Consider the following 27,996-nt stretch of genomic DNA (forward strand, 5'->3'; position numbering starts at 1 on the left):
TAAATGAAAATATAATTTTGTTTTCATAGGTAATTAGTTAATTTTTCGATACGACTACTTGTATATCGATTCTACCTAAAAGGTCTAGACCTAATTTACAAAACACAACTTTTAAAACAACCTTGCAAAAAAAGAAGAAGGAAAACTTTAGAACGCTAATACAATCGTAAAATAAAGCTGCTCAATGGAATACTGTATTTAATTACTGTTGTTATAGAATCAATACATGGTTGGTAAAGTTATGTTTATACAAAACAGTTTTCCTTAGATAACCAACTTTGAAAGTGAACCTCAAAATCATGCGTATAAGTGTTTTTAAATTTGCACATTATATTAGTTTCATTTATATTTATAAGTTCTTTTAAAATATGAGTGCGGTAAAGCTAAATGGTGACCACAAGTCTAATGGTCCCGAAAGTAAGACCCCATTTTTAATCGGTGTTGCAGGAGGAACAGCTAGTGGAAAGGTAAATATATGTCAATCTCTTCTCATATCATAATTTCCAAATTGCATTTGATCACAGAGTACAGTATGCAAGAGAATAATGGAAAAACTTGGTCAAGTAGAAATGGATCAAAAACAGAGACAAGTAGTTTGTATATCCCAAGATAGTTTTTATAGAGAATTAAGTCCTTCGGAAATCATTAAAGCTGAAAAAGGCCAGTTCAATTTTGACCATCCTGACGCCTTTAACGAATCTCTTATTTATGATACTTTGGTTGATATATTGGCTGGTAAGATGATTCAGATACCCACATATGATTATAGGAATCACTCGCTGTAAGTATATCTGAAAATTAGCAATTGTTTTCTTGCTGCATCAATTTATGAATAGAAATTGGAGCTGCCTGCTTATATATTTTATATGACATTTTGAAACTTGGTTGCTTATTCTGTATGGAAGTCCTTCAACTATTTGCCTGTTACCTCCATAAAGGTGTTAGACTATCAGTTTTAAGTTTTTTAGATTTAGATTTTTAAGTTACTAGGCACAAATAATTTTTTTTTATGATATTCATCTAATATTTGCTTCAATCTAATGTCTATACCTAAGATATCATCCAATTGATTAGCTCTTTTTGTTAATTTTCTATGTCATTTATCCTTGTCATTGATGATAACCCTTTCTCATAATATCTCTTTTGATTCAATACATTTACTTCTCTTCAAGCATTCCTTACATAAGGTTTGTTACAATTTGATGTTTTATTCAGTCGAACATATTTTATCAAGTGAAGCAGTGTTCCTTAAGCTTGCTAGACATGGAGCAAAATCATGTGCAAATGCAATTACAGCTATATCAGTTTGGTATCATTCTAATTGCAACAGACTCCACTCCTAGGAAAGTATATAGTTGGTTTCAAAACCCACCAAAGATAAGTCAAATTAGCTAATATATTGGGACACTTTTTTGAAATTAAGTTTCTCATCTCTTGTGGTAAATCTAATCTTGTTTTTTTAATGGCATTTATTTCCAAGTTTTTCATTCTTTTGTTGCTTATATGGCAAATGGTGAATGATGAAGTATTTAGAAGAAAATAAGTAGCAGAAGATATAAAGATTGCTAAAAATTGTAATGAGTGGGTAATAACAATAATACAGGTAATTCTGGATTTAGTGTACTTGCAGCCATAGGCCAAATTAACCTGAGTAGTTCCCGTTCAGGCCTCCTCTTAGGTGGAAAATTGAATTGTACCTTATTTCAATCTCACGTTCAAAGAAGTTCAAAGAATATTTAAAAGATAAATACCAAAACACCAATTGGAAAACATTGACGGATCTGTTATCCCAGTGCATTGATGGGAAAGGAAGTAATTCCTCACACTAGGGCCCGTGCATTAAGTCAGTGAGGGTCACTTTACTACATTACATGATGAGCATTAATATTTATTTTTGTTATGTACATTTATTATTTTAATTACATTGTATTGTTTATATACAAAAGTAATGTATTCAATTTACAATTTACAGTTGTAGTAATTATTAATTTTAAAAAATAAAAATTCTAGTGGTAAATCCGGTAGATATATTCTATTTAAATGACAGTGTGATTGCCATTTTGTCCCTATTTTTTATCACTGGTAGAAGCGCCTGTTTCTAAGTTCTCTTAATTATTAAGTTTAAAAACATAATAACACACTATCACTTATCCTCCAGCTTTAGAAATTATTGTATATAATTCTGGACCACTTTGTATATTTAATTTATTCTTTTTAGGAGCAAAGATGAGATTCTGACAATATATCCTGCAGATGTAGTTTTATTTGAAGGAATATTAGTATTTTATTTCCCAGAAGTTAGGAAGTTGTTCCATATGAAGCTTTTTGTTGATACAGATTCAGATACTCGACTAGCTAGAAGAGGTGAGTTTTTTATTTGGTAGTATTCATTTTTGTAAGCATTATTTGAAATTTAAAATTTTAAATAGCTCTTGGATAATAGAATCTCTGGAAATAGCTCAAATGTTATCTAAGGATTGGAATGGGGCACTTCAGAGACTAAAAGTGAAATGCACAAGAGACTGCTATTAAGCATACCTAAATACATAGTATTTATGGTTGAGACTTCACTGAGAACTAGTACATGTATTATACCTCCTCTTACACTCAGTTTTAGGAGACTTTCTCTGGAAAACGTAATTCTTCTAATCCTGATCATTTAATAAATCTTAAGACATCTGCGGGCTTCATTTTTCTGTTTCATCCAGTACGCTCCAGGCGTAAAGCTGTGAAATTGCATTAAGAATTATGTGGATAGATGATACCTCTTCTAACTCCTAGAATTTGTATTTGCCTCCTTCCATTAGTTTAATTTTATTGACGTGCCCATTTAGACATCAATATTCTGTTAGAACCTCTGTTAAAAGTGTCTTCACTTGTCTTATTTGTACTGTATTGCCTTATTTTGTTTCTTTTTAATCAATTTTTTCTGTTTCACTAGCTCAGAACATGTGGCTGATTTCTTTCTTTTCAAGTATCTGTATTCAAAAAATGTGTGTTTGTTTCCAAGTTTGTCTGTAAAATACATTAAAATCTACAACAGAATTACAACAATGTCTACAACTATAACTAATTTCCTTTTTATAGTTCCTCGAGATATTAATGAAAGAGGACGTGATTTGGATCAGGTTTTAAATCAATACATGAATTTTGTCAAGCCAGCATTTGAGGAATTTTGCTCACCAGTAAGTATATATCATATTTCATTCTATACATTGTTTACAATATCCTAATTAAACATTAGAATATGTACTAATGGCAGATGGATAAATTATTAATTTATTTAAATATTAATGTAACTAATATTAATTTGGAAACATAAACTTCCAGTTATATCATTTTATAAACTCAATTCCAATTGATTTATTTCTTCCTTACAATCATGAACTGTACATTAAAAATTTATTTTAAATTATTTCAAAGTTTGTTGACGAAAAACTTATTGATTTAAAACAGCCAACATATTCTACAAACATCTAAAAAACATATAACGGCACTACTACATAAGTTGCTTCAAGACGAATAAAACAAATGGATCATATCCCCTAATTCTAACCCAAAATATATAGATACTTGATAGAATTCAAAATAAGTCAACTTTCGATTTGTTGTTCTTATTTGTTTTGAATATATTATTGCTCTCAGTACAATATTTTGTACTATCTAACATTTGTAAAATTTTCAAAGTTATCAGATTCATTTTTGAAATGAAATAAACGAAGTTCTGCAGTTTCATCTGTAATCGTTCAGTTGTAGACACTACAACTTATGATTACGGGATCGTCCCTGTACATTTTTTACTACTTTTTTTTAATATATCACTTTATTTCAATCTGTAAAGTAGTTACAATAAGCAAATAGGTTGCTACAATCAACAGGATTTCTCTTTATTAATTGAATTAATAAATTTTTTAACAAAAATCTTGAATTTATAAATATAATTGTTGCTATTATAAACTTTTTCAATTTTCCAGACCAAAAAATTTGCAGATGTTATTATACCTAGAGGAGCAGATAATAGTGGTGAGTACTGATTTAAAATTGGGGAAAATTGTTAATTTAGTTTTCGAAATAGAAATGAAGGTAGTCTTACTGCATACTCAATATATGATACCTTGTTGTGTGATGATTATATTAATGAACATAGTTGAAGTATGTATGTCATAATTTTCAATTTGTCTTATTTGAATTGAATAAAACCAATTTTCATTTCTTCCAAACTTAGAAGTGTACCATTGAGAAATTGATTAAAGTAGAGTATCTTATTATATTTACTATAATTGAGAGCGCTCCATTCTTGGAAATTGAAAAAAATATAATTGATATAATGAAATACTAAACAAATCTCTATATATTTTCTCTTCATTAAATGTTCTGAATTTTTTTGTTTCATTTCAACTTAGGCCAAAATTAAGTAGGGCAGTGATTAATAGTTATTATTAACAAATATAAGACTTTATAAGTTGAAGATTGACAAGACCAATTTCACGCCAAATTTTATCACATCATCTACAAATGTAAAAAAAATTTATGGTATTTTACTTAAACAATCAAAGTATAAATATGAACGGAAAATTGGGTCGGAATAAAAATCTTTTGGAACCGGTCGTATTGAAATTACTGGTAACTAAAACTGTACATCTTATCCTCAACTTTTTTATTATTTTTGTGGTGATGTGCTTTATGGTGGAAGGTGATAGTCACTGCAATTGCATCTGTGTTCAAACTCATTATATTTAATTTTCTACATTGGGTAGAAAGTTACAGATGATAAGTGCTATTATTTGTATCGGCTTAAATTAAATAAGATGTTGAAAAATAATCACAGTTAATTTGGAATTTTTGTAACTGTTGGTGATATTCATACTGAAGGCACTGTTTAGTACCAGTACACCCAAACTCGCAATTACACTGTCTATTCCTTTAAGTAGGGAATGAATTAACAACCTGTTAAAAATTAAAAGGACATTGTAATTATGAATTTCCATGATAGTAAATAATGTATTTAGTATACAAACATAATATTTCAGCAGTGAATATTAAAACATTTTAATACCAAACAATTCTTCTGAATATTAACTTGAACTAATAAACTTTATTAATCTGTATTACACCTGTATGGTATTGAGCAGATTTGAATTGGCAGCAGTAGCTATCTGTTTTAGATTTCCTTCTCTGATATATTTCACATTATTCTATCCTATTCTATATTTTCTTCATTATTTGTTGCCTATTATTTTTTTCTACTTGCTCTGATTGTATGTTTCCTATTTTTTCATCGTTCTGTCTTTTATTTACTTCAAACTCCTATGTATGTTGTAATTTATTGTCATCACTTGTAGGATGCATCCATTTTTGTTTTCTTTTTATTTTATTTCTGTTTTCATATCGTTGTTAGTTTTTATAGGGAATTTTGTGAAGTATTCTTGTTAGTATTTCTCTTCTCCCATTATCCATTTCATATTTGTGATCAGTGTATATTTTAACTTCGTTATTAGTTTTTCATTATGATACACTATTGTTTCGATCTCCTGCTAATTTATCACAGTTTCAAACTCTCTAGTACTGTAGTATATTTTGGTGAATATCATCCACAATAGATTCAATTTATCTCAACTGTCTGGTTTTAAAATGGAAACAGGAATATTTTCAAATAATTTGTTAAGAAATTCCTTACTTTATGTTTGCACTTGGTATATCTTAATGTACTATTTCACCATGTGCTTTCACAATTTTTCAAATTAATTTGTAATAGTTTAGTTTCATTACATTTCAAATTTTTGTTAAATGTTTACATATTTCACCTTCTAGAGACAAGTTTAACTATTTCGGTGGCTTTTGAAATAAGTTAATTCAAATTTATTGTCAAAGTGATAAATGATAAAGCAACTTAAAAAATGGCTTTATAAAAATGCAGTTTGCCAGAAGAAGCAAATTTTCTAAGAATTTAGTATCGGATAATATGGGAGAAGTTTTTTTTTGGTATTTTAAGATAGCTTTTGAATGAAAAAATAATTGATATACTCTATATAATAATGTAATCTTTTAATATTTGATTGATAATGAGAGTTAGAGCAAAATTGATGATGACGAATGTAATTGTTTGGTTTTTGCTTTGTTCAAAACATCAATAAACCCCCTCTAGTTGTACTTATCTTATTTGTTAATCGATTTCAACCCTTTGACTAGTACATTGTTCCGATTAGGTTGGTAGATTTAATCATTAGTCATTTATTTTCTTGATTCGTTTTTTTTTGGACTAGTTCTATGTTTATTTCATATAATTTTCCACTTGGACATTATTTAGGTTATAATTACTTCACCATGGATATATTAATATTATATATTTTCCTGCTACTTTTCTTTTTAATTTGGAAATAATATTCTAGTCCTCTGGATTGCCTATGAAAGCATTGTTTGATGAAGAACAGAAGGTGATAGATAACAATTTAGAAAAACATCAACAGTGTAATCAGAAAGATTACTGTAATTTTTTTATTTGAGTTTATAACTAAATTAAAACATCAATGTGTTACAAATTGGACTTATGTGTCAAGTTATAACACACCGAGGGTTTACTAAACTAAAGATTTATACAGAAACCAATACAAAATATTAATTGAAATTTTCAAGTTTTCGTAAACTATTTGTTTACTTCCGTCAATTTTGTTTTCCCTGTCGCGCGCTGCTATTATGACCGATCCGAGGCCCTACAATATTCCCCTAAGCTCTTCAGAACATATTGAAAAACCAACTAATTCATCAAGTCCCTTCAATATTATATCCATTTTATAAACTATGAAATTTTTAAATTGTTTTATTGGTGAAATCTGTAAACTGTTGTTATTTGTATTTTTATTAAAAATATCAATTCACGAAATGTATTATAGGTGTTTTGAAACTCGAGGCATACTGTATATGAGATTTTTTCTCGAATTGACATCAAATTTTGTTGCAGTGGCTATTGACCTGATAGTTCACCACATCAGAGACATTTTGCAAGGAAACCATCGACCAAATACAAACGGTTTTCGCCCAGGGACCGTCTCTCCTGACTGCCTATAGAAGCATTTTATATTAATTTCCCTATTGCTCATTTTATACGTTCTCTATCAGTGACATTTTTTAATTAACATAATTATATACAAAACTTCCATTTATGCTAACTTTTGGACATTATATAATTGTCGATATGTCGATAAGGTTAGTTCTATTTATTAAGAAAACTCTCGAATATATTTGTAAAACAAAAAACAACTTAACAGGTATTTAAAAACAAAATTACTGCGATTAAAACATATTATGGAAATAATACCAAATTCGTTGATCAAAATAAGTCTGTGCATTTCTAATAGTGCAACGAGTTAAAGAAATTTAAATAACATGAAAATGTAACATATTGAATGAAATAATGGTATTATTAATAAAATACTCTACATCAGAATCGAAATATAGAAAAAAGAATATTTCGCGAATAGGACAATATTTTGTTGATATTTTAGATATAAGCTCATTTTTCTTTTTATTTGCTCCCGTAGCTGAATTTTCCAGTATTTGTTGGATATGTCTGCATTAATATAAAGCCACATTCCAAAGGGTAGAAAAAGGCAAGTGTTTGTGATTGAAGGTCGCTACCTTCCACTGTTAGCTGTGGTTCGACTAAGTGTCTTTTTTATTTATCTTGACAACAGTAGCAGCGTTAGTTTTATAGACCTAAATAAGAAAACCTCATACATTTTGGGTATATTTGTTGTCCATGACCATTTAATGTTTGGACATAAACTGCGCAGTTACCATAATGAGTTTTTCCATAATGAGTGTTCATTTTTACGATGACAAAATAACGTATCAAATATATGTGTAGTAACTTATGCAGTTCCAAATCGTGAGTTCAGACTGAATTATGTCAATAAAAATGTAAGGATTGAAAGATTCAATCTATTAACTGTGTAAATAAAGCATGATGCAAATTACAGTCAAGCGTTTATGCTTAATTACTTCCACAATACGCCGCTACATTTATTTTTTTATTTGATCTTTATCAAGGCTTTAAATATACGGTACATAACTCAAACGTTAATGAAGATAAACATCAACGTTTGAGTTATAATGTACAGCATCCATCTCCAGCACAATGGCGTCTTTTATTATTGGGGATATTGGTTAGCAAATGGTCAAGTCAATCGTATCTCAGATTATTCGAAACTCTATTAAGTGTTGAACTGGATTTCGCAGCTTCCTGTCTTCCGATTCCTTTGGGTGCAACATCAAATGCAGCTAGATAATTTTGTAAAACTTCTTGTCGAAACGCCAATTGAATCAGCGGTGTTAAATGTTTGCACTGTTTTGAAAAGCACCAAGCGTTTACTAGCGCAACATCAAGGAGCCAGGAGAAAATTGTCCACCACCACTTCTTTTGTGGTATCGTTGTACCTGGATATATGCTGATCAATCAGATCAGTTCCACCCATGTATAGATTGTATTCAGAAATCAGTCTAAGCTGTGGTACTTGAACGAATTTTTTTTCTCAGCCTCAGAATAACGTTTCACCAGAACAGTTGGTTCCCATGATATATGGACGCCACGCTAGCCACGTTATTGTCCATCTAGTTTACTAAAATAATTCCATCCTCCTTATTGATATTGTAAAATATATCACCCGTTTATTGGTTTTAGCAATCTGACTCATTTGTGGCAGTGTACAGCTTTTAGGAATTCTGTTTTCTCGCATCGTTCATTTTTTTTTGTAAGATTGTGGAGTTTGAAAGAGAAACTTCTTCAAGTGATGCGGAAGCTCATCTATCATGCACATGAATGGAGCAACACACTTTCCAAAATTATTTTCATAGATCGTGTTTGCTTTTGGATTCTTTCCCTGAATTCCAGCATCATATCTTGTACCCAAATCTTATAGGTAAGCGTCTTATGAACTGTTTACATGAATGTTTTCTATAATATCTAATCATAGTCTCATCATAATCCAGTTCTTGTTCGGAAATTTCATTATCGATAAACTTAGATCTTAGGAAATTCATAAGGGGTCGTAGCTTCCACAATTTATTTTCAGGATTAGGCTTCAAATTATCAGCACAGTGCATGTATTTAATATTCTGACGAAATCTGTCCCTTCTCGTGGAATGACTGACCATGGAGGTTTTCATATCTCCAATGGAATCCCAATAGAAATCATTTCCTCTTTGGAAATGTTTATGTTAGGTTGGCTACAGAACAAGGCATATTTGTTGGATTCTTGAACAAGCAGTCCGATAACTTCTTCATTTAATAAGTTTTCAAATACTCCCACATAATTTTTGTTCTTAAATTTGTTACAATCAGCTACAGGAAAAATTTCAAAGTCACCGTTTATCCATGTTATATTTTCTAGTCCCGAACGAGGAAAAACTTCATTTTCATCAGTTACAGTAGATGCAAGCACTAACTCAACATTTGGCAATCATTTTCGTCCGCTAAGGTTATCCAGTAATCCACTATCATCCTCTTCGCCCGAATCTTCGTCTGTCAAAATATTTGAATCGGGAGGTTCAATATAAATTTCGTGAATATTAATATCATCATAGGCTAACTGAATTGCCTCTTCCAAAGTCAATCCAAGTCTAAAAGAAAAGAAATATAAGATTTTCAATATTTTCTACAGTAGAGTCTCAATTATCCGACCTAAACCGGCTGCACCAAGGTTGGATAAGTGAAAAGGTCGGATAACACGGAAAATGGTAATAACGACGTTAAATATTAGTTAATTTTATCGAACATCGAAAACTTTTCAAATACATAGCTGAATTAAAACATAACTGAATTAACCAAACTCAAACGTCTAACAGAAAAGTAATATATTTTGCAATATGTAGATACTGTGCATACTCACATACTGTACAATGCCGTGAACCATGAAACCAAAAGCTTTGGTAAAAAAGTTTGCTATATCTTTTGTTTTCTCGCTGTTTGTCGTTTTCTGCCCGCACAAATCTCGCAGTCTCCTCAAAAGTAAAAGCTCCTTAGAATATGTTTCCTCCAGCTGCTCTGCATATTTTAAAGCTATTTCTAGAGCTTTGTGTTCTTCGCTATGTGAAATTTTCTGTGCACTGGAAAGCAGCGTTCAGGAACAAAGAGAAAGTCCGGTCATCGACCTGTCGTCTGGCAAGCGACTACAAAGCTTACAGTTAGAAAAAGGAAAGGGGTTGCGAAGCGCGGGGCACTGCTGCGCCCGTACAGTCAGGTATGATGGAAGGGGCTGCTTCGTGAACATCCTACTATGGAAAATCATGTTATTGTACTATACATGACATTGCCCCAGTGGGTCGGATAACTCGAAAGGATGGATAAGCGAAGGTCGGATCACCGAAACTCTTCTATGTACCGTAAACGGCTAGCGTTCCAAAATATGACTATAGAACATTATACATATAAAATAATGTATAATTTTCAAAAAATCATAGTACAAAATGCAAGGCTGACTATTTGATTGGTGCAATTTTACAATATATTACAATTTAAACACAAAAACAAAATAAAATTAAAACCGTAATCGAAAGTCCATTTTTCGGTACTTTAAATTTAAAGGTTAGGCTTAATAGCTGATTTCTAAAACTACAATCCATTAATTTGTAAATACGCGTCTCTGTGCTCTTTCTTCTTTCTTCTTTCGACATTAAACTATAGAATGATCGCCGCTGATCACATTCCTCGTAGTAATATCGCGCTACTGCCGCGTTTTACACTTATTCCTCAGCGTTACATATAAGTAACGCTAGCCGTTGACGGGTTAAATATTATCTAATGGCTATCTAAAGAGCTCATTAAAAATATAAAAAAACTACACGCATATTCCCTATTGCACAAATAGGAAAATTCTCGGTACAGTTTTGTGCTTTTAGTAAAGTGACTTAATAATGCCTGCATTTGCAATAATAGATCATAAATATTCGTTTTTGACCAGTTTATCTTACAGAACGCGCGAAATTGGCACTACCAAAATACAAACCATACTTACCACATGAATCCTAAATTCCGTTTTTACCTACTATATCAACTTACCATTTTGTCAATATTAATGTATTGTAATGTATATTTTTTATTTATTGACATTAGGTTAAAACGTTTGCTTTGTAGTATATTTTCTATTGTTGCTGTTCTTATTTATAGGTAATCTTCAACATATTGTACACAAAAACACAAAAAAGTTCTATTTCACTATTGTTAGTGTCCTTTGCAATACAAATTTATTACACTTATATTTAAATCGTGGCGTGCATCCAAAAGTTAGCATAAATACATTTTCGAACTGTAAGAAATTAACTTTAGTTTCAAATTAATTGAAAAACTTATCTTTAATCTCAACTGCTTCAGAATCTAATCTACAATATTGTCAAAACTATCTACCTAGTAATGTGAGACTCAAATTTAGTTCTACGAGTTGTTATTGAGATATTTTTGTTGGATTTGATAGTTATTCATTTTCCCACTCGATACTACCTTCTGACTGGATAGCTTCATTGAAAGTCTTCCGCCCACCTTCTGTGAGAAGAACTTCAGCAAATTGGGGAGTCATGTAGTCTTACTTTCAGGGACTTTCATTTTCCGAAGCGACGATCTCGGTAACTTGAGCGGACTTTTGGCGTCAGTAAATGCGTCTGAGTCGTCACTAGATTCGTCTGATTTTGGGACAAAAGAGTCAAGCTAGTCAACATCTTCGTCACTTTCATAAGCTTCATTTTCTTTAAGAGGCCGGACTAGTTTTTTATCACAATTACCAATACGTCCTTAACACGATCCTTCCACGTCGGCCAATCTTCAGCACCTTTTAACGTACGAACTTGAACTTAGCCTTTGAGGCAATCACAAAACTCACGTTGGCGAAAACCGGAACTTCAAGGATCACGTCTAGGTTGTTTAGATTTCCGAACTCAATACATCGCAGTTAGTCGAACTGGCATCCATAACCTGACATGATTTTCATGTTTTTTGTAGGGTTTTAATTACTTGACATAAAAAAATCAAATTACATTCGAACACGAATACATGATGTAAAATAAAAGTCAAAATGATTGGACTTAAAATGTCATTAGCAGGACCGCCAACCATTAATAATGAAAAACAGCAGTTACCTCAGACAGCCGCTATAAAAATTACTGTTGAGTCGGGATTCTTCAACACTTTGTTTTACCGATACTACCGATAACATAATCCCGCCTAGAGCACTTTTTGCAAGACCTACTCGACAGACAGACGTGGCACATGAACACCGAGTTCACCGGTTAATTTTTAATTTTCCTAAATTCTCCGACTTATTAAGACGTTTGAGAAAAAAATACCTTAAACAATATTTTAGATAAGATGGAGCAGTAGTTTTTGGTTTTAATAAATTATATATTACTTGGGTTCCCACGACATCTACAGGGTATTCTTTCATTATCAATCAATCAATCTTATTATGTAACAATATTTTATAAAAAGGAATACTTATAGTTAACTGATCGTTTATTAAATCTTGTGAGGAGCACTTACTTCAATCGATATCTAATGTTCCGTATTAACGGTTGTGCATTTTTATGTGTGAGATTTAAGAAGGAAAATATTATATATAATCGCTAATTAGTGATATCACTAGTTTTATAAACTATATTGATATGATATAGCAACCTACTTATCCGGGAAACTATTCAAATTTTTATTCTTCATTAATTTCTGCATTTCTGAAAATTTAATCAGTATTTTGAATAAATATTATGTATTTTGTTGTTTCTAGTATTTTCAGCTTTTATAGTCTTCCTGAGTATCTGATTTAGATTTTCTAAAGGATCATATTTGCCATACACCATATCTACTATCTACCTTATATTGTTCTAATTGGAGAGTGGAAATTGAAAAGGGTCTAAGTTCCAAAAAGATTAATTTGATATTTTACATAACACGTGCGTGTAAAATAAATATAAACACTTTCTTGAAATACTTTTATTGAGTAAAGAAAACATGATCATATGAACTACATACATAGTTACAGATTAAAAACAAAAACTCAGATAAAAAAACACTAACTTAAACATAACAACTGCTACAAGGTTCAAAGTGCCAAGACCAAGAAAATTTAAAAAGGGTATATGTCCAAAGAAACCTTTTGATTCTCTTTCTATGAGATTTTCATAAAACGAAATATATTTCAATGATATTCCATCATGTCTTTTGGATTCTTAAACTTCTCTGATAATATACGGTTTGTGCAGCTGAGGGTCGGAACCACTGCTTGTGAAATGTCAATTAACCTTTTTTTCTTTTTTAAGCACATTACAAGTTGTCCATGCCTCCAAATCAGAAAATGTCTTCATGGTTTTTACTGAGGTTTCTTGTCCTTGTTGAATTTTTATCCAGTCTACTTGTGAAATTTGTAGTTATGTTGCATTCAGATATTTATCTGCCTTGCTCTGAAAATCCTTGAAATCGTTACTTTGCATTAAAAGGTCTGTGATTTCGGGGATGTAATTTTTTACGACGCGTTTTCTTTTTTCTATTTGGGCAAAATCACTATCGCAAGTGAGATAGGAATGTCCCCTCACCAGAAACTATTACTCGACATTTTCATAGATACCTTTAGAAACCAAGTGAGTAAACTCAGCGCAATTACGGATTTTAGCATTTTTTATGGTAATTTGTACAACTTGAGAAGTCAAACGAATCATTTTTATGTCGAAGAAATTGTACAACATACAAGATAGAGAAGTGTATAACTTAGAGAAAAATTCTCCCATAAGAGTCAATGTTTGGTTCTATCAAAATGCGTACAACATAGGGAGGTGTACAACTTGAGAGGTTTCACTGTATGTTTAGTTGAATAGCATTGATCAATATTTCTTCTTTTCAAAGTCTTTTTGCCCTTGCATGTTTAAGTAATATGTGGAGTCGAGCTAAAATATAATAACATTTCTTCAAAGTATTCTTCATTCTTTTCTGTCTTGTCCCTCATATCCATTTGTTTTTCGATTTTTTCTGTATTCATTATTTCTAACTGTGTTCTCAGATATCTCATCTCCATGGTCCGTATCTTATTTTTCTGCCTTTTTCTTGCGGTCCATATTTCTGTTCCGAAGATAAGTATAGGAGAGTATAGGACTACTCATTGAAAAATTTGTCGGTTTCTCTTTTCCTGGAAGGTATTTTTAATATTTTTCTGTTGCCTTGTTCTCTCTTTCATTTTATCTTCGATTCTTCCATCTTCCAATATTTTGGAACCTTTGACATTTCGAGCTATTCACTTGTTCTATTGCTTCGGATACGTCTATTTCACATACTTTTTTGTCGTTACTTAACACACCACTCAATAAGTCGTGTGACTAAGAAAAACATATTTGTACCAAAAATCGATTTTATTCATCAATATAATCTCCTTCAAGATCAATAGAATTATTTCAACGCTTCTCTAACTTCTCGATGTCGTTCTTGTAGATGGATTTGATTTTTTTATCGTTCATTAGTTTTCAGCGATCAGTACTAAATAATCTGCATAGATTATTTCTGATATTTCTTTCATATTACATTGCCCATCTTGTAATGAGTTACCATTTCTTTGTTTCTTTTGTACTTTGTGGTTGTGTTGGACAGTCCTCTGTGAATGGTTTTTGTTCTTACAGTATTCGTTAGGTTCTTATAGAGTACCTTGATTCCGCCCACTTCTCTTTTTTCAAGATCTTCCACGTGTAGTTTCTTCTATCTTATCGAAAACGTTTTCATAACAAAGGTGGGTCTCTTCTGATTATCTTATAGTTTTTGTCTTATTATAAAGTTCGCGTCAATTATCCCTCTTATTTGGTCTGAAGCTGTATTGAGTGTCTACTAACGTTTCTTCAATGACTATAATTTGTGCATTCCCTTTTGCACCGTTCTTGTAAACTGTAAAATAAGTACTAATCAATCTTAAAGAAAATAAGTTGGAAATATTGGAGGGCGACAAAATTATCCAGTAATAGGAAAGTTGTTCCATTAAAATTTTTTGCCAAATAACTAATTATGCGTTGATTTTGCTGGAGAGTGTATTTCACTATTTGAGCAAAAGTAAATGCGATTTTCAATATCTATCAGTTAACAATGAGTGCAGTTATTTTTAAAAAAGTCTGAATTTAGCCGAAACACAGTCTCTTTCGTAGAAAACCTTCCTTGTATTTTTTAAGTGTGATAGTTTTGGCATTTATTTAATTATTTTTTATCTGAATAAATTATTCGAGACTGAAAATTTTATATGTAATCTCAAGTATTTTATTTCTTGATTTTTTAATAATGCGAAACAAGGACATTTTCTGATATATATACAAGGTGGCTCAACTAGAAGATACTGAAGGAAAAATTTTGTCAGAAAAAAAATCTGAATCGCGTCAACTTTTTTATGAGTGGCACAACTTTTGACGCAAAAAGTAAACTATATTTACTGAGCAATGGTGCCATCCCTTAAAGTTTTTCATATGGGTTCAATTGATAATTAAAGGTCTTATATTTCTTCACACATTGCTTTAACGTATTCTTATCATATCATTGAAACCTCTATTCAATTGTTGCTTTCCAATTGCACAATTTCAGCACCCAATAGCAGACATGCGTGCGCAATGCTTCAGGAGCATTTTCCATTTTGTCGTTTTTGAGATTTGTGCGTCAAATACAAATTCGTTTTCCTCCTCCTCCTCCTCAAATACCCGATGAATGTTTCGGCTTTATGTGCTTCAAAATAGCGCTATAAACAAAAACTGTAGGATTGAGGTTATGTAGGCATTCATTTCAAATTTATTCAGTGCTTTTAAGATGAAATTCCGTTAACCACTTCCATGGACATTAGTAATATCACTAATGCGTTTTTTGAACAATGCGGAAATTAAATCGATTTATCTTCTTATCATATCATTGAAGCCTCTATACAATTGTTGCTTTAAAATTACACAATTTGATCACCCAATCGAGTACATGCGTGCGCAATGCTTCAGGCGCATTTTCCATTTTTTCGTTTTTGAAATTCTTTCGTCAAATACAGATTCGTTTACCCCTTGCTCCTCAAATACCAGATAAATGTTTGGGCTTCATGTGTTTGATTTTTGTGTGTCAAACTTTGGAGCGTCAATCCCATAGGTTTCATGTATAAAGTGCTTGATAAATTGGAAAGCGACTTGAGTGTAATCAAACCAAAAACGGTGATGTGTACGAGTATGAAAAGCTCGTTTTTTGGCATAAAGGTCTAAGGACTAATAAATAATTCACTTACAATTATTATCAACAATGAGACCCTTCAGTTGATGACAATAAAAATATTGAACAATTAAGTCCTTAACTGATTCTGATTTTCATTGATACAATTTCTGTAAATTTATTTTAGCGGGGAATTCAAAGATTTATCTGTAATTAAACATGTGATATGTTTAAATTAATTATAAGGAGATATTTTAGGTCCATCAAAAAATATTTTGTGATATTTTTTATAACTGAGATGCATTTACTTATTAAACAATTCCTGACTGAACTTACACTTATATAAACTCCTGAACAACATTAACGCACCACTTTAATTAATCTAAATATATACAATATAAACACAAAATGGATCTAAGTTACATTGAAATAGTAGTGAACACCAATAAATTACTCGAAAATGACCTTAACATAACCTTAATTTGCCTCTATGAGTTGGTTGTAATTACAAACAGGTAGACTATGACTTCGAATCCTATTCTTAAGATAGTCTCATAGATGTTCTATAGGATTCATATCCGGACTGTTAGGTAGCCACTCTAATAATATTGACATCATGTAAGTAGCCAATAACCTTGGGACGTCCGTTGTCTTGCATGGATAGAAACATGGATAGACCCAACAAACAGAACAAAAGGCATTACATGTTCGACAAGAATGTTGTCTAAGTAATATTGGGCATTCATAGACTTCGTTATGTATAGGGGCTGATTCCGTACGAGTATCCAAGCAAATTTCTCCCCAAAACATTTTAGAGCCATCACCGAAAGGTACTTTAGGAGAAATATTACAGCTGGCAAACCTTTCTGCTTGCCTTCGCCAAACACCCTCACATCCATTTGGACCTTTAAAGCCATCTCTAGTTCTATCGAAGAAAAAAATCATTGATGGTCCAATTCTAATGAGTTTTGCAAAATTCAATCTCTGAACTCTGTGTTCTATTGTAAGCAAGGGGTTTTTGACTGGTATTCTGTTGCTTAACCCTGTTTTATATAAATTTCGATTTCGAACATGTCATAATTTATTTTTTAGCAGATTGCTGGTGACTCTCCTGTTTTTGAGAGCACATTGTCTCAAGAAACGATCATCAATTTGATTAGTGCCACGTTTCGCCCTTGTCCTGGTCTTCATTATGTTGTTTATCATGTTTCATTATGTCGCCTCACGACTGATGCTGGAATGATGTCTTCCTAACAGACCAGCAACATAACGCATTGAATATTCTTCATTCAGGAGAGTCGATGATCGCACTGTCTCTTCTATTGACAAATGTCTTTTAATTTTTTTACTTCATATACTCCCAAATGAACTTCCAAACATGCATGTAATGAAAACAATTACAATCAACTATGGTTAACTTACATAACAAATGTCACTATCAAACAAGTTTTATGACCTACTTGTCGAACAGTAACTTAAGAATAAATAAAGAATATAGAGAAAAATATTAGTGGTTCGTCAATTTTGTCCAGCAGTTTATTTTACAATTTTATATCCTGTTTAAAGTTGATAGCGTAAACGAATGCACAAGAATTAAGTATTTTATGTTCCCACATTTATTCTGGGATATGTGTATCAATACAAAATGAAATAAGTTCTGTACCTTTTATAAATAGTGTATTGAAATTTGAGTGGCTTCATTAATTTTTAACTAATCACTAGATGCAATTTGGAATGAACAATTTCAAGTTCTTTTTTTGTTAAAAGTAACTATTATCAACTATATTTCTGGTTTATGTTTAAATAAATGAGTATATAGTTTAATAGAAAAAATTTTAGTATATATTTCAAATTAATGATGTAATTCACACTATTTTTTATTCTGCTACACACACTAGTTGACTATTGGAGTCGATAGTATGACCAAAAATTTTTGGATAAAGTATATAGTTGTTGTTAACTAGCTAGAATTAGAACTAGGGAGATATGAGAGAGAACATGATGAGGGCAGCAGAGATGCAAACGTTGAGAACCATTAAAGGAGTGAGCTTGAGAGATCAAATAAGAAGCAAAACTATGAGTGAAGATCTGAATATTCAGGATATGGTACGATTCACGAGATCAAGACGACGATATTGGAGAGACAACGTCGATAGAATGATGAAATATCGATGGGCTAAATGGGCAAAGGATGAGAAACCAACTCTAAGGAGGGCTCTTGGCCGACCTCTCAAGGGATAGCAAGAACATCTACTTCTCAAGGGGATGAATAGTATAAGAAACAAGACTAAGTCTTAAGATAATAGAAAGAATAAGAAGAGATATTGAGGTTTGCAGCAATTTGGAAATGATAACTTTACATTAAATAACTATTCCAAGCTTTGTTATGATGAAGTATAAATTTGGACATGATTTACCCGTCAAAGTTTAAACCAAATTTTCTTATATCTGCCTTCGCCCTTTCTACCTATTTATTCTTTAGTCGTGTCCCTTCTTTTGTCTTTCCCTATTCCCGTGTTCTTTATAATTTTTTCAGTATTTTAAATTTATTTATTCGGGAGACGTGCCCCAGTCATCTAACATGTTGTGTCTTTAATACCTGGGTAATTGATCGCTATTTTTCTCTCCCACATTTCAAGTCTATTTTTTATCTTAAACGAAGACATTATAATTTTATTAAAATCGGCTTTACGCGTCTTTTATTCAATTAATGAATAATTGTTGCATTTTATCAAAAACTATTTTTTTACGTTAAACTAGTCTATTAGGAAAAATGATCATTTTTGGTAAGTAATCTGTTGAAAAATTTTTAAAATAGGTATAATTTATAGGGCACATATTAAATAAGTAATTAGTGATGTATACGAAAAAAAATTGTGTGTGTCAGCTCCGACGCACGACTGGAGTTTACTCCTTAAGTTCGATAGTCTAACCAGACGCAAAAAGAGTTTATTTAACTTAAAAAAGATTGATACTGTATAAAAGGGTAAATTTGTTAATTAATGAAAATAATATACATACATAAATATATATTTATTCATTTCATATACATTTATTATAACTAATCGACGATTTTAATATTTTACATTAAACTTTTTACAATAGTCAATAATCTCTATAATTCATATTGGGTTGATTATCTAATTTTATGTGTTGTTTTCAAATATATATTTATATGAACTACATCGATAATTATTAAAATATTTAATAAATACAAATTGCACATGCTCATACATATAATACATGAATTATAACGTACCTTGCAACCACGTGTTTGTTAGATGTTCCGGCAATATCATCTACACCTCTTTCTGCCATAGTTATTTGAAAATACTTTCAGTTCACTTTAGCGGAACACAACGATAAAAATTAAAACTTCACAATAACAATATTAATTATTGATATTTATAATAAAAACAGCAATATAAGTATGTCGACACTGACAAATTAGAAAGTTGCGCATCATAGGGTGCGCACCAAAAACGTAACGAGGTCATTCATCAATAGATTTTACTCCTCACATTTTTCTCATACCGGGCCCCTTATATATGCAAATCAATTCTTAAGGAGTAAACTCCAAAAAGAAAAAATTAGAAATAAACTATCACCACCAAAAAAAGACAAAATTTTAGGTTAGAAATATCAGCTATATGTCGAATGCGACAATGTTCCGATAACTTATTTTTAAAGTCGACTGTATAGTATAAAAGTTAAAAGTAAGTGAAGTGCGCTTCAATAAAATCGCCATTATTTCGATAATTTCCTAATATACAGGGTATTTTAAAAAAAAGATAATCCTGTCTCTAGGATAGATAGGAAACTGAAAACTATTTGGGGTATGCACGGTAAAAACTTTCGTAACGCCATCCGTATTCAAGATAAAGGGCGTTGAAGAAAAAAAATATACACATTTTTTCTGATTTTGCCGCAACTACTGGCAACAAACAATCGAATCAATAATAATAGTTAGCTATAAACACTTTTTGAAGGAAATATATTTTTTTATTATTGGTGAGAACTAACATGTACACACAGGGTGTCTGATTACAGCAAACTGACAGGAACCAACACTTACTTTAAACCCAGAAACTGAAAATTGTGGTGGGGCATGTCGCGATAAAGTCATGCAGTTGCTAGATTAAAGAGAAGTGCAGTAGGACCTCCCTATAACGAAATTGAAGGTTCCAAAGTAAAAGTTCGTTACATAGAAACTTCGTTACAAAGAAATTATATTTTTTTAAGTTTAAAAAAACATATAAAAGTAGTATTTAACTTGTGTTTTTATGAAATGTAACACAGGATATTATATAAAAAAACTCAATAAAAGTAAAAAATAAACTTATGTATTTATCTGCATGAAATATACATATGTACATAATTAAATACAACAAAAATCAGTACATCACAATCGTTTATTATTTGGAAAACATTATCAGACACTTCTTCAATACACTGGAAACTATGTCTGATGGTCTCAAAAGCAGACAGCATTTCGGACTTTGAGGGTTTCGGTCTTTCTAGTTCAGTATCATCCGTTTCGTCGTCTTCTTGGTGTTCGAGATCTTTTATCGAGTCTATTATATCATCATCAGTAGGATATTAAGTGACAATCAAGTCCTTGTCTACGGCTAAATAATCCGTCAAGCTAATTTATTGCACCAGTTGATTGAAGCTCGTTTCAGCAGACATCGATGTCTCGTAAATCATCCACTGGTTCCTCTGTCGTTTTTTCGGCAAACCCAGCTTTGATAAAACAATTTTTTATCGTAATTTCCGTAACATCATTATGCCAAATCTTGGCTAAATCTGTTATGCAAACACGCAGGTCAATAACCTTATCAACGGATTGTTTATTTTCTAATGCGTTAATCATTCAAATTTAACATTTGTTAGTTTCACGTGGTGAGGATGAACAGGGCAATTGTCAACGAAGAGAATAACTTTTCTATGCTGTCTTATCATCTTCTTGTCAAATTTCTTTATTCACTTCTCAAATTTTCGCTAATCATCCATGATTTCTTGTTGTAATCATAGTCAAAATCAATTAAAATAGTTGTAATGTGTTAATGTATACTGTGCTTTTCAGATAAAAGTATCCACCTTTAATAACTTTTGTAATACTGGTATTTAGAAAAAATCCAAAAACACGTCAATTTATGTTGGAAGGGGCAAGCATTATGGCTTATTTAAACTTACTGGAAAAGCCACCCCCTCACCCCTAGCAGCATCCCCTTTATTTTTTTAAATTACTTTTCATATTTTTTATATAAAATTTGGATACTCCTCTTTGAGCTGATTTCAAAAATGTATAATACTTGTAGGTTAAAGTGGTTAGTTTATGAGATAAACAATTTTTCTTTTAAGAGCACAAATTTTACTTATTATTTACTTTCACCTTATTTGCCTGTACTAAAATGGGTTGTACAACAGTTCAAACTCTTTAATCTTTTTAACTGTGCTATTTATTATGAAGTTACAATAAGTGTTCAAAATGAGTACCATTCACTTCCATACAATGGTATAATTTATTTTGAAATGCCTCTCTGACATTGCTTAATACGGCTGGATTTAATTGTCGACATTCATTTTCTATCCTCTCTCGTAAATCATCCAGAGATTCTGGTTGGGTAGCATAAACTTTTGTTTTTAAATACCCCCATAAAAAGAAGTCTAGGGGTGTTAAATCCGGTGACCTAGGTGGCCACTCCATCATCTGCCCCCTTCTACCTATCCAACGAGCGGGGAATGTTTCGTTTAAAAATTGTCGGACAGGCATAGCATAGTGTGGGGGAGCTCCGTCTTGTTGAAATACCAGTAAATCTTCGGAAAGGTTATCATCATTTTCTATTATTGTTGTAATACGTGGGTCAACCCCTTCCCTGAGTAACTCAAGATATGATTCACCACCATTTAAATTTCCGTTGATGAAGAAAGGTCCGACAATGTGGTCACCTAGGATACCACACCAAACGTTTAACTTTTGGGGATGTTGTGTATGGAATTCACGCATAATATGTGGATCACTTTCAGCCCAATATCTACAATTATGCCTACTTACTAAGCCATTTAATGACCATGAGCATTCATCAGAAAAGCAAATATTGTTTAACAATTGTGGATTGTTATTGATAATTTGCGTCATTGATTCGCAAAACTCTAGACGACGATCAAAATCATCTTCATTCAACTCGTGCACCAACTTAACTTTGTATGGGTGGTACTTGAATTTATGTAGAACTCGGAAAACTGTAGAAGATGAAACACCGATCGCTCTACTTATTGTTGACAACGATTGGGGTTGTTGAGCCTCTAAGCTGACTTGCCCTAAAATTGCCATTTGGATTGCTTCGTTATTTACGAGTCCCTCTCGCTTATGCACTTTATTGGAAACAGACCCTGTTGTGGTAAATTTCTCCATCAGTTGAATTACATACTTATGAGTTGCATGTCTTCCGTCATGTAATTCGTTAAATATTCTAGCAGCAGCTCTTGCACAATTATTATTTTGGTAGTATAAACCTACAATTTCAATTCTTTCTTGCAAAGAGTAAACCATTTCAGAGAAACAAAATAAATAATGTATCAAATTACACTATCAATAGTGACTACAAATTCTAGTTGACAATGTCAAACTTTAATAAAAAGTAGAGTTTTTTGTTGTTTGGATTTTTTAAGTAGAATAAATAGCACAGTTAAAAAGATTAAAGAGTTTGAACTGTTGTACAACCCATTTTAGTACAGGCAAATAAGGTGAAAGTAAATAATAAGTAAAATTTGTGCTCTTAAAAGAAAAATTGTTTATCTCATAAACTAACCACTTTAACCTACAAGTATTATACATTTTTGAAATCAGCTCAAAGAGGAGTATCCAAATTTTACATAAAAAATATGAAAAGTAATTTAAAAAAATAAAGGGGATGCTGCTAGGGGTGAGGGGGTGGCTTTTCCAGTAAGTTTAAATAAGCCATAATGCTTGCCCCTTCCAACATAAATTGACGTGTTTTTGGATTTTTTCTAAATACCAGTATTACAAAAGTTATTAAAGGTGGATACTTTTATCTGAAAAGCACTGTATATACATATACATATTTTAAAAATTAGAAAAACATGAATGAATGAATAGATTTGGAAGAACACAATATTTCCCAAAAATAAATAGTGATTGTTGAAAACTATTGGTATGAAGCCAGTTAAATTGAAATAGATAGTACCACATAGTCAACATTTTTGGTATTTGAATAGTTAATAGTTGATATACATGTAATTACTAAATATATTTCAAAATTAAATCTTGTTTTATTAAAAAAATATGGTTTTACTTGAAAAAAATTTAGCAAACACGATGCTTTGCTCTAGAGCAACTAGGATATGAAATTTACCTTCAATCCTTGAAGACAATTAACATAATTATCGAAACAACTGTTCAAAATCATATATTGTTTCCATAAGGTAACGTAATTTACCGAAATGACTTTAAAAAAGGACTTTAGGTTAAAAGTATATAGTGTACATAACTCAGCCTTATGAGGATGGTCCCAGAAGTACCTAGCCTGACCTAGAAATAGCGGTAATTGCTTGGAAAATACCACTATATATGTAACATCGAAAAAATTAGTCAACGTTATGTGTTTAAACGAGGTCGCACGACCTGCCATGACCAGCATCGCAGTGGTCGAAATCTATAAGTGCGCTAGTAGTCATAGTCATAGTAGGCATTTCAAAAAGTGCGGTACATCGCATATTAACTGAAAATTTGGACAAGCGAAAGTTGTGTGCAAGATGGGTGTCGTGTTTGCTCACAATGGAACAAAAACAGCGTCTTGAAGATTTTTCCACCGAATGTTTGGAATTTTTCACAGAAATAAAGCCGAATTTTTGCGCCTTTTCATAACCATGGATGAAACGTGGATCCATCACTTCAAACCTGTCACAAAAGAACAATCAGACCAATGGACTTGAAAGGAAGAACCAGTTCCAAAGAAGGCAAAGACCGTTCCATCTGTAGGTGTTTTTTGGGATGCGCGTGGGATAATTTTCATTCACTATCTTGAAAAAGGGAAGACTATCCACGGCGAGTATTATGAGAACTTATTGCAACGTTTGTTTCCTAATATAACCAACAGATCAGCTGACTTTCGTAAAACTTAGTTTTGTTATTTTCATTGTTAAACTAGGAACAAAATATTTACAGACACTTGCATGCAACTTGCTGCTTGCGGCTTTTAGATATGCAAATAAATTGCATAAGTATTGAATATCATGGGTGAATGGTGCATTGAACATTCCGTTATAATTTTTCATTAACGAAAAGTGTGACTGATTTGATAATAGAATCAATGGAACTACTACACTTAGCTGTTTTTTTTTTCATTTTCAATATTCTTATGATGCTTTAGGTAATCGCGCTTTGGGGTGAAAATATCGATGTAAAACTATTAGTGTAAAGTATATCGATATATTTTTTTATTTTTCCATTCCTACTCTATTTTTTTGGTTTTCGACATTAAAATGTGCTATCAACGTAATAACTCATTTAATTTTTTGTTTCAGTTGCAATTGATCTAATTGTTCAGCATATACGTGACATCCTTAATAAAGGTAGAAGTTCCTCTGAGGAAAGAGGTGCGAATATTTCTGGATTTCAAAGTTCAAAATCTTCTCCATCAAAAAAATGCAATCCAGGAGATCAATTGTTCAAAAGACCTCACTGAGTATTCATTTGAATTATAACTGAAATTGAATGATTAAATAGATATTGTATTTCAGTAGACTAGTGGATAGTATCAATTAACATCTCTAGATTCAATTCAAATATTCTATCAATCAATTCAATAGATAAAATGATTCATTTTTTCTGCAGCCATGTTATTAAAAATATAATTCACTGTTAATTTGAACAAATAGAGTTTACGATATGCAAAAATACTCCTCTATAAATATATTTACAACAATTATATGTGTTATATCAACTAATAAATGTGGTGCATATGATTCATGAGTGATTTTCTATCTGAATATTCGGAACATATCAGAAAGACACTCAATCTTGACTCTTAGCTTCTTTGGGTAATGATGGCATTGTAAATAATGTTTTGCTACATATTTTGTTGTTGCCTTCACGCACATAATTTGAAAATCTCGAAAAGTGAAAGTAATTATTACACTGTATATTATTTTTGTATTTATAAATAATAATTCTCATCAATTTGGACTATAAGCATAGATTAAAGACTACGTTAATGTAGATTTTGTCAACAAATGTAATGAAAAAAATATTTCTGGTACCCACTATGAAAATAATTGTCTTTAGCTTTAAACCAATTTTTTGTTTATTAATTTTTTGTTTATTAATTTTTTATGTAGATAACCTTTGCCTTATTCGGTTATCAAAAAAATCTAATGATGCAATGAGTAATTTGAAATTATTACCAAGAACACATGACAACTCCCGTCTCTTAACCTGAACGACAATTTTAAACGATTATGGATATATGTTGGTCATACTTTTTCTGAAAGCTAGAATTCCTACTCTACTTTTGAGTAAAATATTACCTAGTATATTAAAAACTTAGCCAAAATTAACATATGACAACCTCCCTTCTATAAGCCGAAACCATAATGACCACAGTCGTTTATATAAAATCTTTCACAGACATCGCATTCGTTTCGTTACATAAAAATACGAGGCTTGTTCATAAAATAAGGTTCTCAACGAATTTTCTCAATGAAAACCACGTTTATTGGCATTGAATAATACATTTTTGGAAAGCTAAGATCTTCCTCTAATTTTCGACATAATTAATGCATTTTGGCATGCGGTGTCCCATCTTTTTATGCATAAATAATAGAAATCTGCGAAAATAGTTTGACCCCTCTTCTTTCAACTCTTCGTCGGTTGTGAAATGCGAAGTATTTCTTTAATTCAGGGAAGAAATAGAAATAACTGGCGCCAAGTATGGGCTATAAGGGGGGGTGAACAAGTAATCAATCCAAATCTGTTGATAAGACGCACCTTGGTATATCCTAAACGGTATCTCAAAGTGTTGAGAATGCAGTCACCGTCACCTTTCGATCTTTCAGAATTTCTTTTTGCAATCACTTGCTCTGGAAGCAATGATCGACCAGAACGTAGTTCGTCTTTGCCGTCTGTACGTCCATCATTGAATTCCATGCTCCTTTTGCGCGTATGTTGCACACTTTTCCCCATACACCTTATACAATTGGGAACCGGAGGAACACAAATAACGAATTGCAGAGCGTAGTAATCAAATAGAAGATCCATCTTTCAGGACTATCAAGACAAGAATTAACGTTCTAGAAAGCTCGCCGTGGCGGGAATTGGGTGAAAGGGAGCCAAGTTACGTGCTAGTTTTGCCAAAGCCCGCCTAACAACGTTCCTAGCGTCTGTAGCTCCTTGGGAATGTTATTTTATGGACAATCCTCGTACATGTGTCTAGGAAGTCTTTAATTTATGCTACAAGGTGTATAATTGTTTTTTTTTTAATATTGTTATATCTGTTATCCAAATCTTTTGAACTGGAAAGAATCGAATTTTAAATTAGAAGACAATTTTGGTATTTTCAAAATTTTGTACCACTCAAATGATCTGTTAATGATTTCTTTATATTAAATAATCATACCCTAAAACACTTTTTAAATAAATAAATGAAATTTAATTCATATTTTGCTATTTATAAAACATGAATTTTCTTATTGCTATGCTGGTCTATTGAATTTATAATATCGCTTTTTATTTCTAATATTGTTGACGTTAAAAAGACAATTTTTATTTTATCTTAAGGAAAAAAGACTTTATTTTGAACATGACGTTTACTTATAGAATTTTTTGTGTACATCAATTTTATAATTTTTATGTTCATTGAAAATATACAGTATGGTGCAAATGCAAATAAATTAGTTATTTCGTAAACCGGCGACTTTGAAGGAAATCCTGGTTATTTGTAACGGTGCGTTTTTATTTTTAACGTCATCTGTGTGAGCAAGATGACGTTACCGCCAAAATTTTCAATTTTCGTCCATATTCAGTTATATCAATATGTCTGAGTACTTGATGTTTATATTTGTCTAAAACATTATTAAACTTTTATTATTAGAATGAATTGTATTATCCATTAAATACAACGAAATTTGTACTAAGTGCTCCGATTTAGAAAGACCTGCCGCGAACTCTTTTCGAATAACTTCCAGAGTTACTTAACTAACTACTAACTAACCTTAATACACATATTCTTTCTTTGAGCTCAATGATATTTTGTAATCTATATTAGTACACTTCACTTTTCACGTATCCCCTTTAAAAAAATCAAGAGGTGTCAAACCAGGCGACCATTCTATTGTTCATTTTCGACTTATGTACTGATTTGGAAAGACGTTGCTCAAGTAGTCGCGCACCAAGACAGCATGCGCACGATCTTACTGCAGCTATAAGTCATTTCTGTTTGAAAAAAAAAAACCGGTTCAATTTGGGTATCAAGAAGAAGTTTTGAGGAAATTCTAAATATCGAGGACCTGTTAAGGTTTCTTCAAAAAAGTATGGTCATATTATCGTAGCTGAGTACTGATAAGTTTGATCAAAATAGATCATTGAACTCTTAGAAAGGATACGTATTGAGATTGCATGAACAACCGCGAAAGTTATAGAGAAGGTTCGAGAAGAGTTCACAGCACGCTTTTCTTATTTAACTACAGCTAAAAATTAACAATTTGAGTACTTAATTGCTTATTTTTTGGACAAATATTCTTCTTCTTTTAATGCGTATCCACTAGTAGATGTTCGGGATAACATTTTTCATCGCTTC

General features: G+C 31.6%; 1 protein-coding gene across 2 annotated transcripts; it reads left to right on the forward strand.

Annotated features, from left to right (window-relative positions):
* The first annotated feature begins 207 nt into the window (after positions 1 to 207).
* On the forward strand, positions 208 to 27,996 carry LOC130898058 (uridine-cytidine kinase). 2 transcript variants are annotated; one of them, XM_057807094.1, is made up of 6 exons: positions 208 to 467; positions 525 to 781; positions 2,219 to 2,364; positions 3,088 to 3,185; positions 3,975 to 4,023; positions 24,728 to 27,996. In XM_057807094.1, exons 1-6 carry the CDS (start codon positions 369 to 371, stop codon positions 24,886 to 24,888), a joined length of 810 nt encoding a protein of 269 aa, XP_057663077.1. In that variant the 5' UTR covers positions 208 to 368; the 3' UTR covers positions 24,889 to 27,996. The 2 variants fall into 2 exon arrangements, with proteins under 2 accessions (XP_057663077.1, XP_057663078.1); XM_057807095.1 differs by lacking the exon at positions 24,728 to 27,996 and adding an exon at positions 6,959 to 10,532.

Source organism: Diorhabda carinulata, chromosome 9 (assembly GCF_026250575.1).
Source record: "Diorhabda carinulata isolate Delta chromosome 9, icDioCari1.1, whole genome shotgun sequence".
Classification (NCBI taxonomy): domain Eukaryota; kingdom Metazoa; phylum Arthropoda; class Insecta; order Coleoptera; family Chrysomelidae; genus Diorhabda; species Diorhabda carinulata.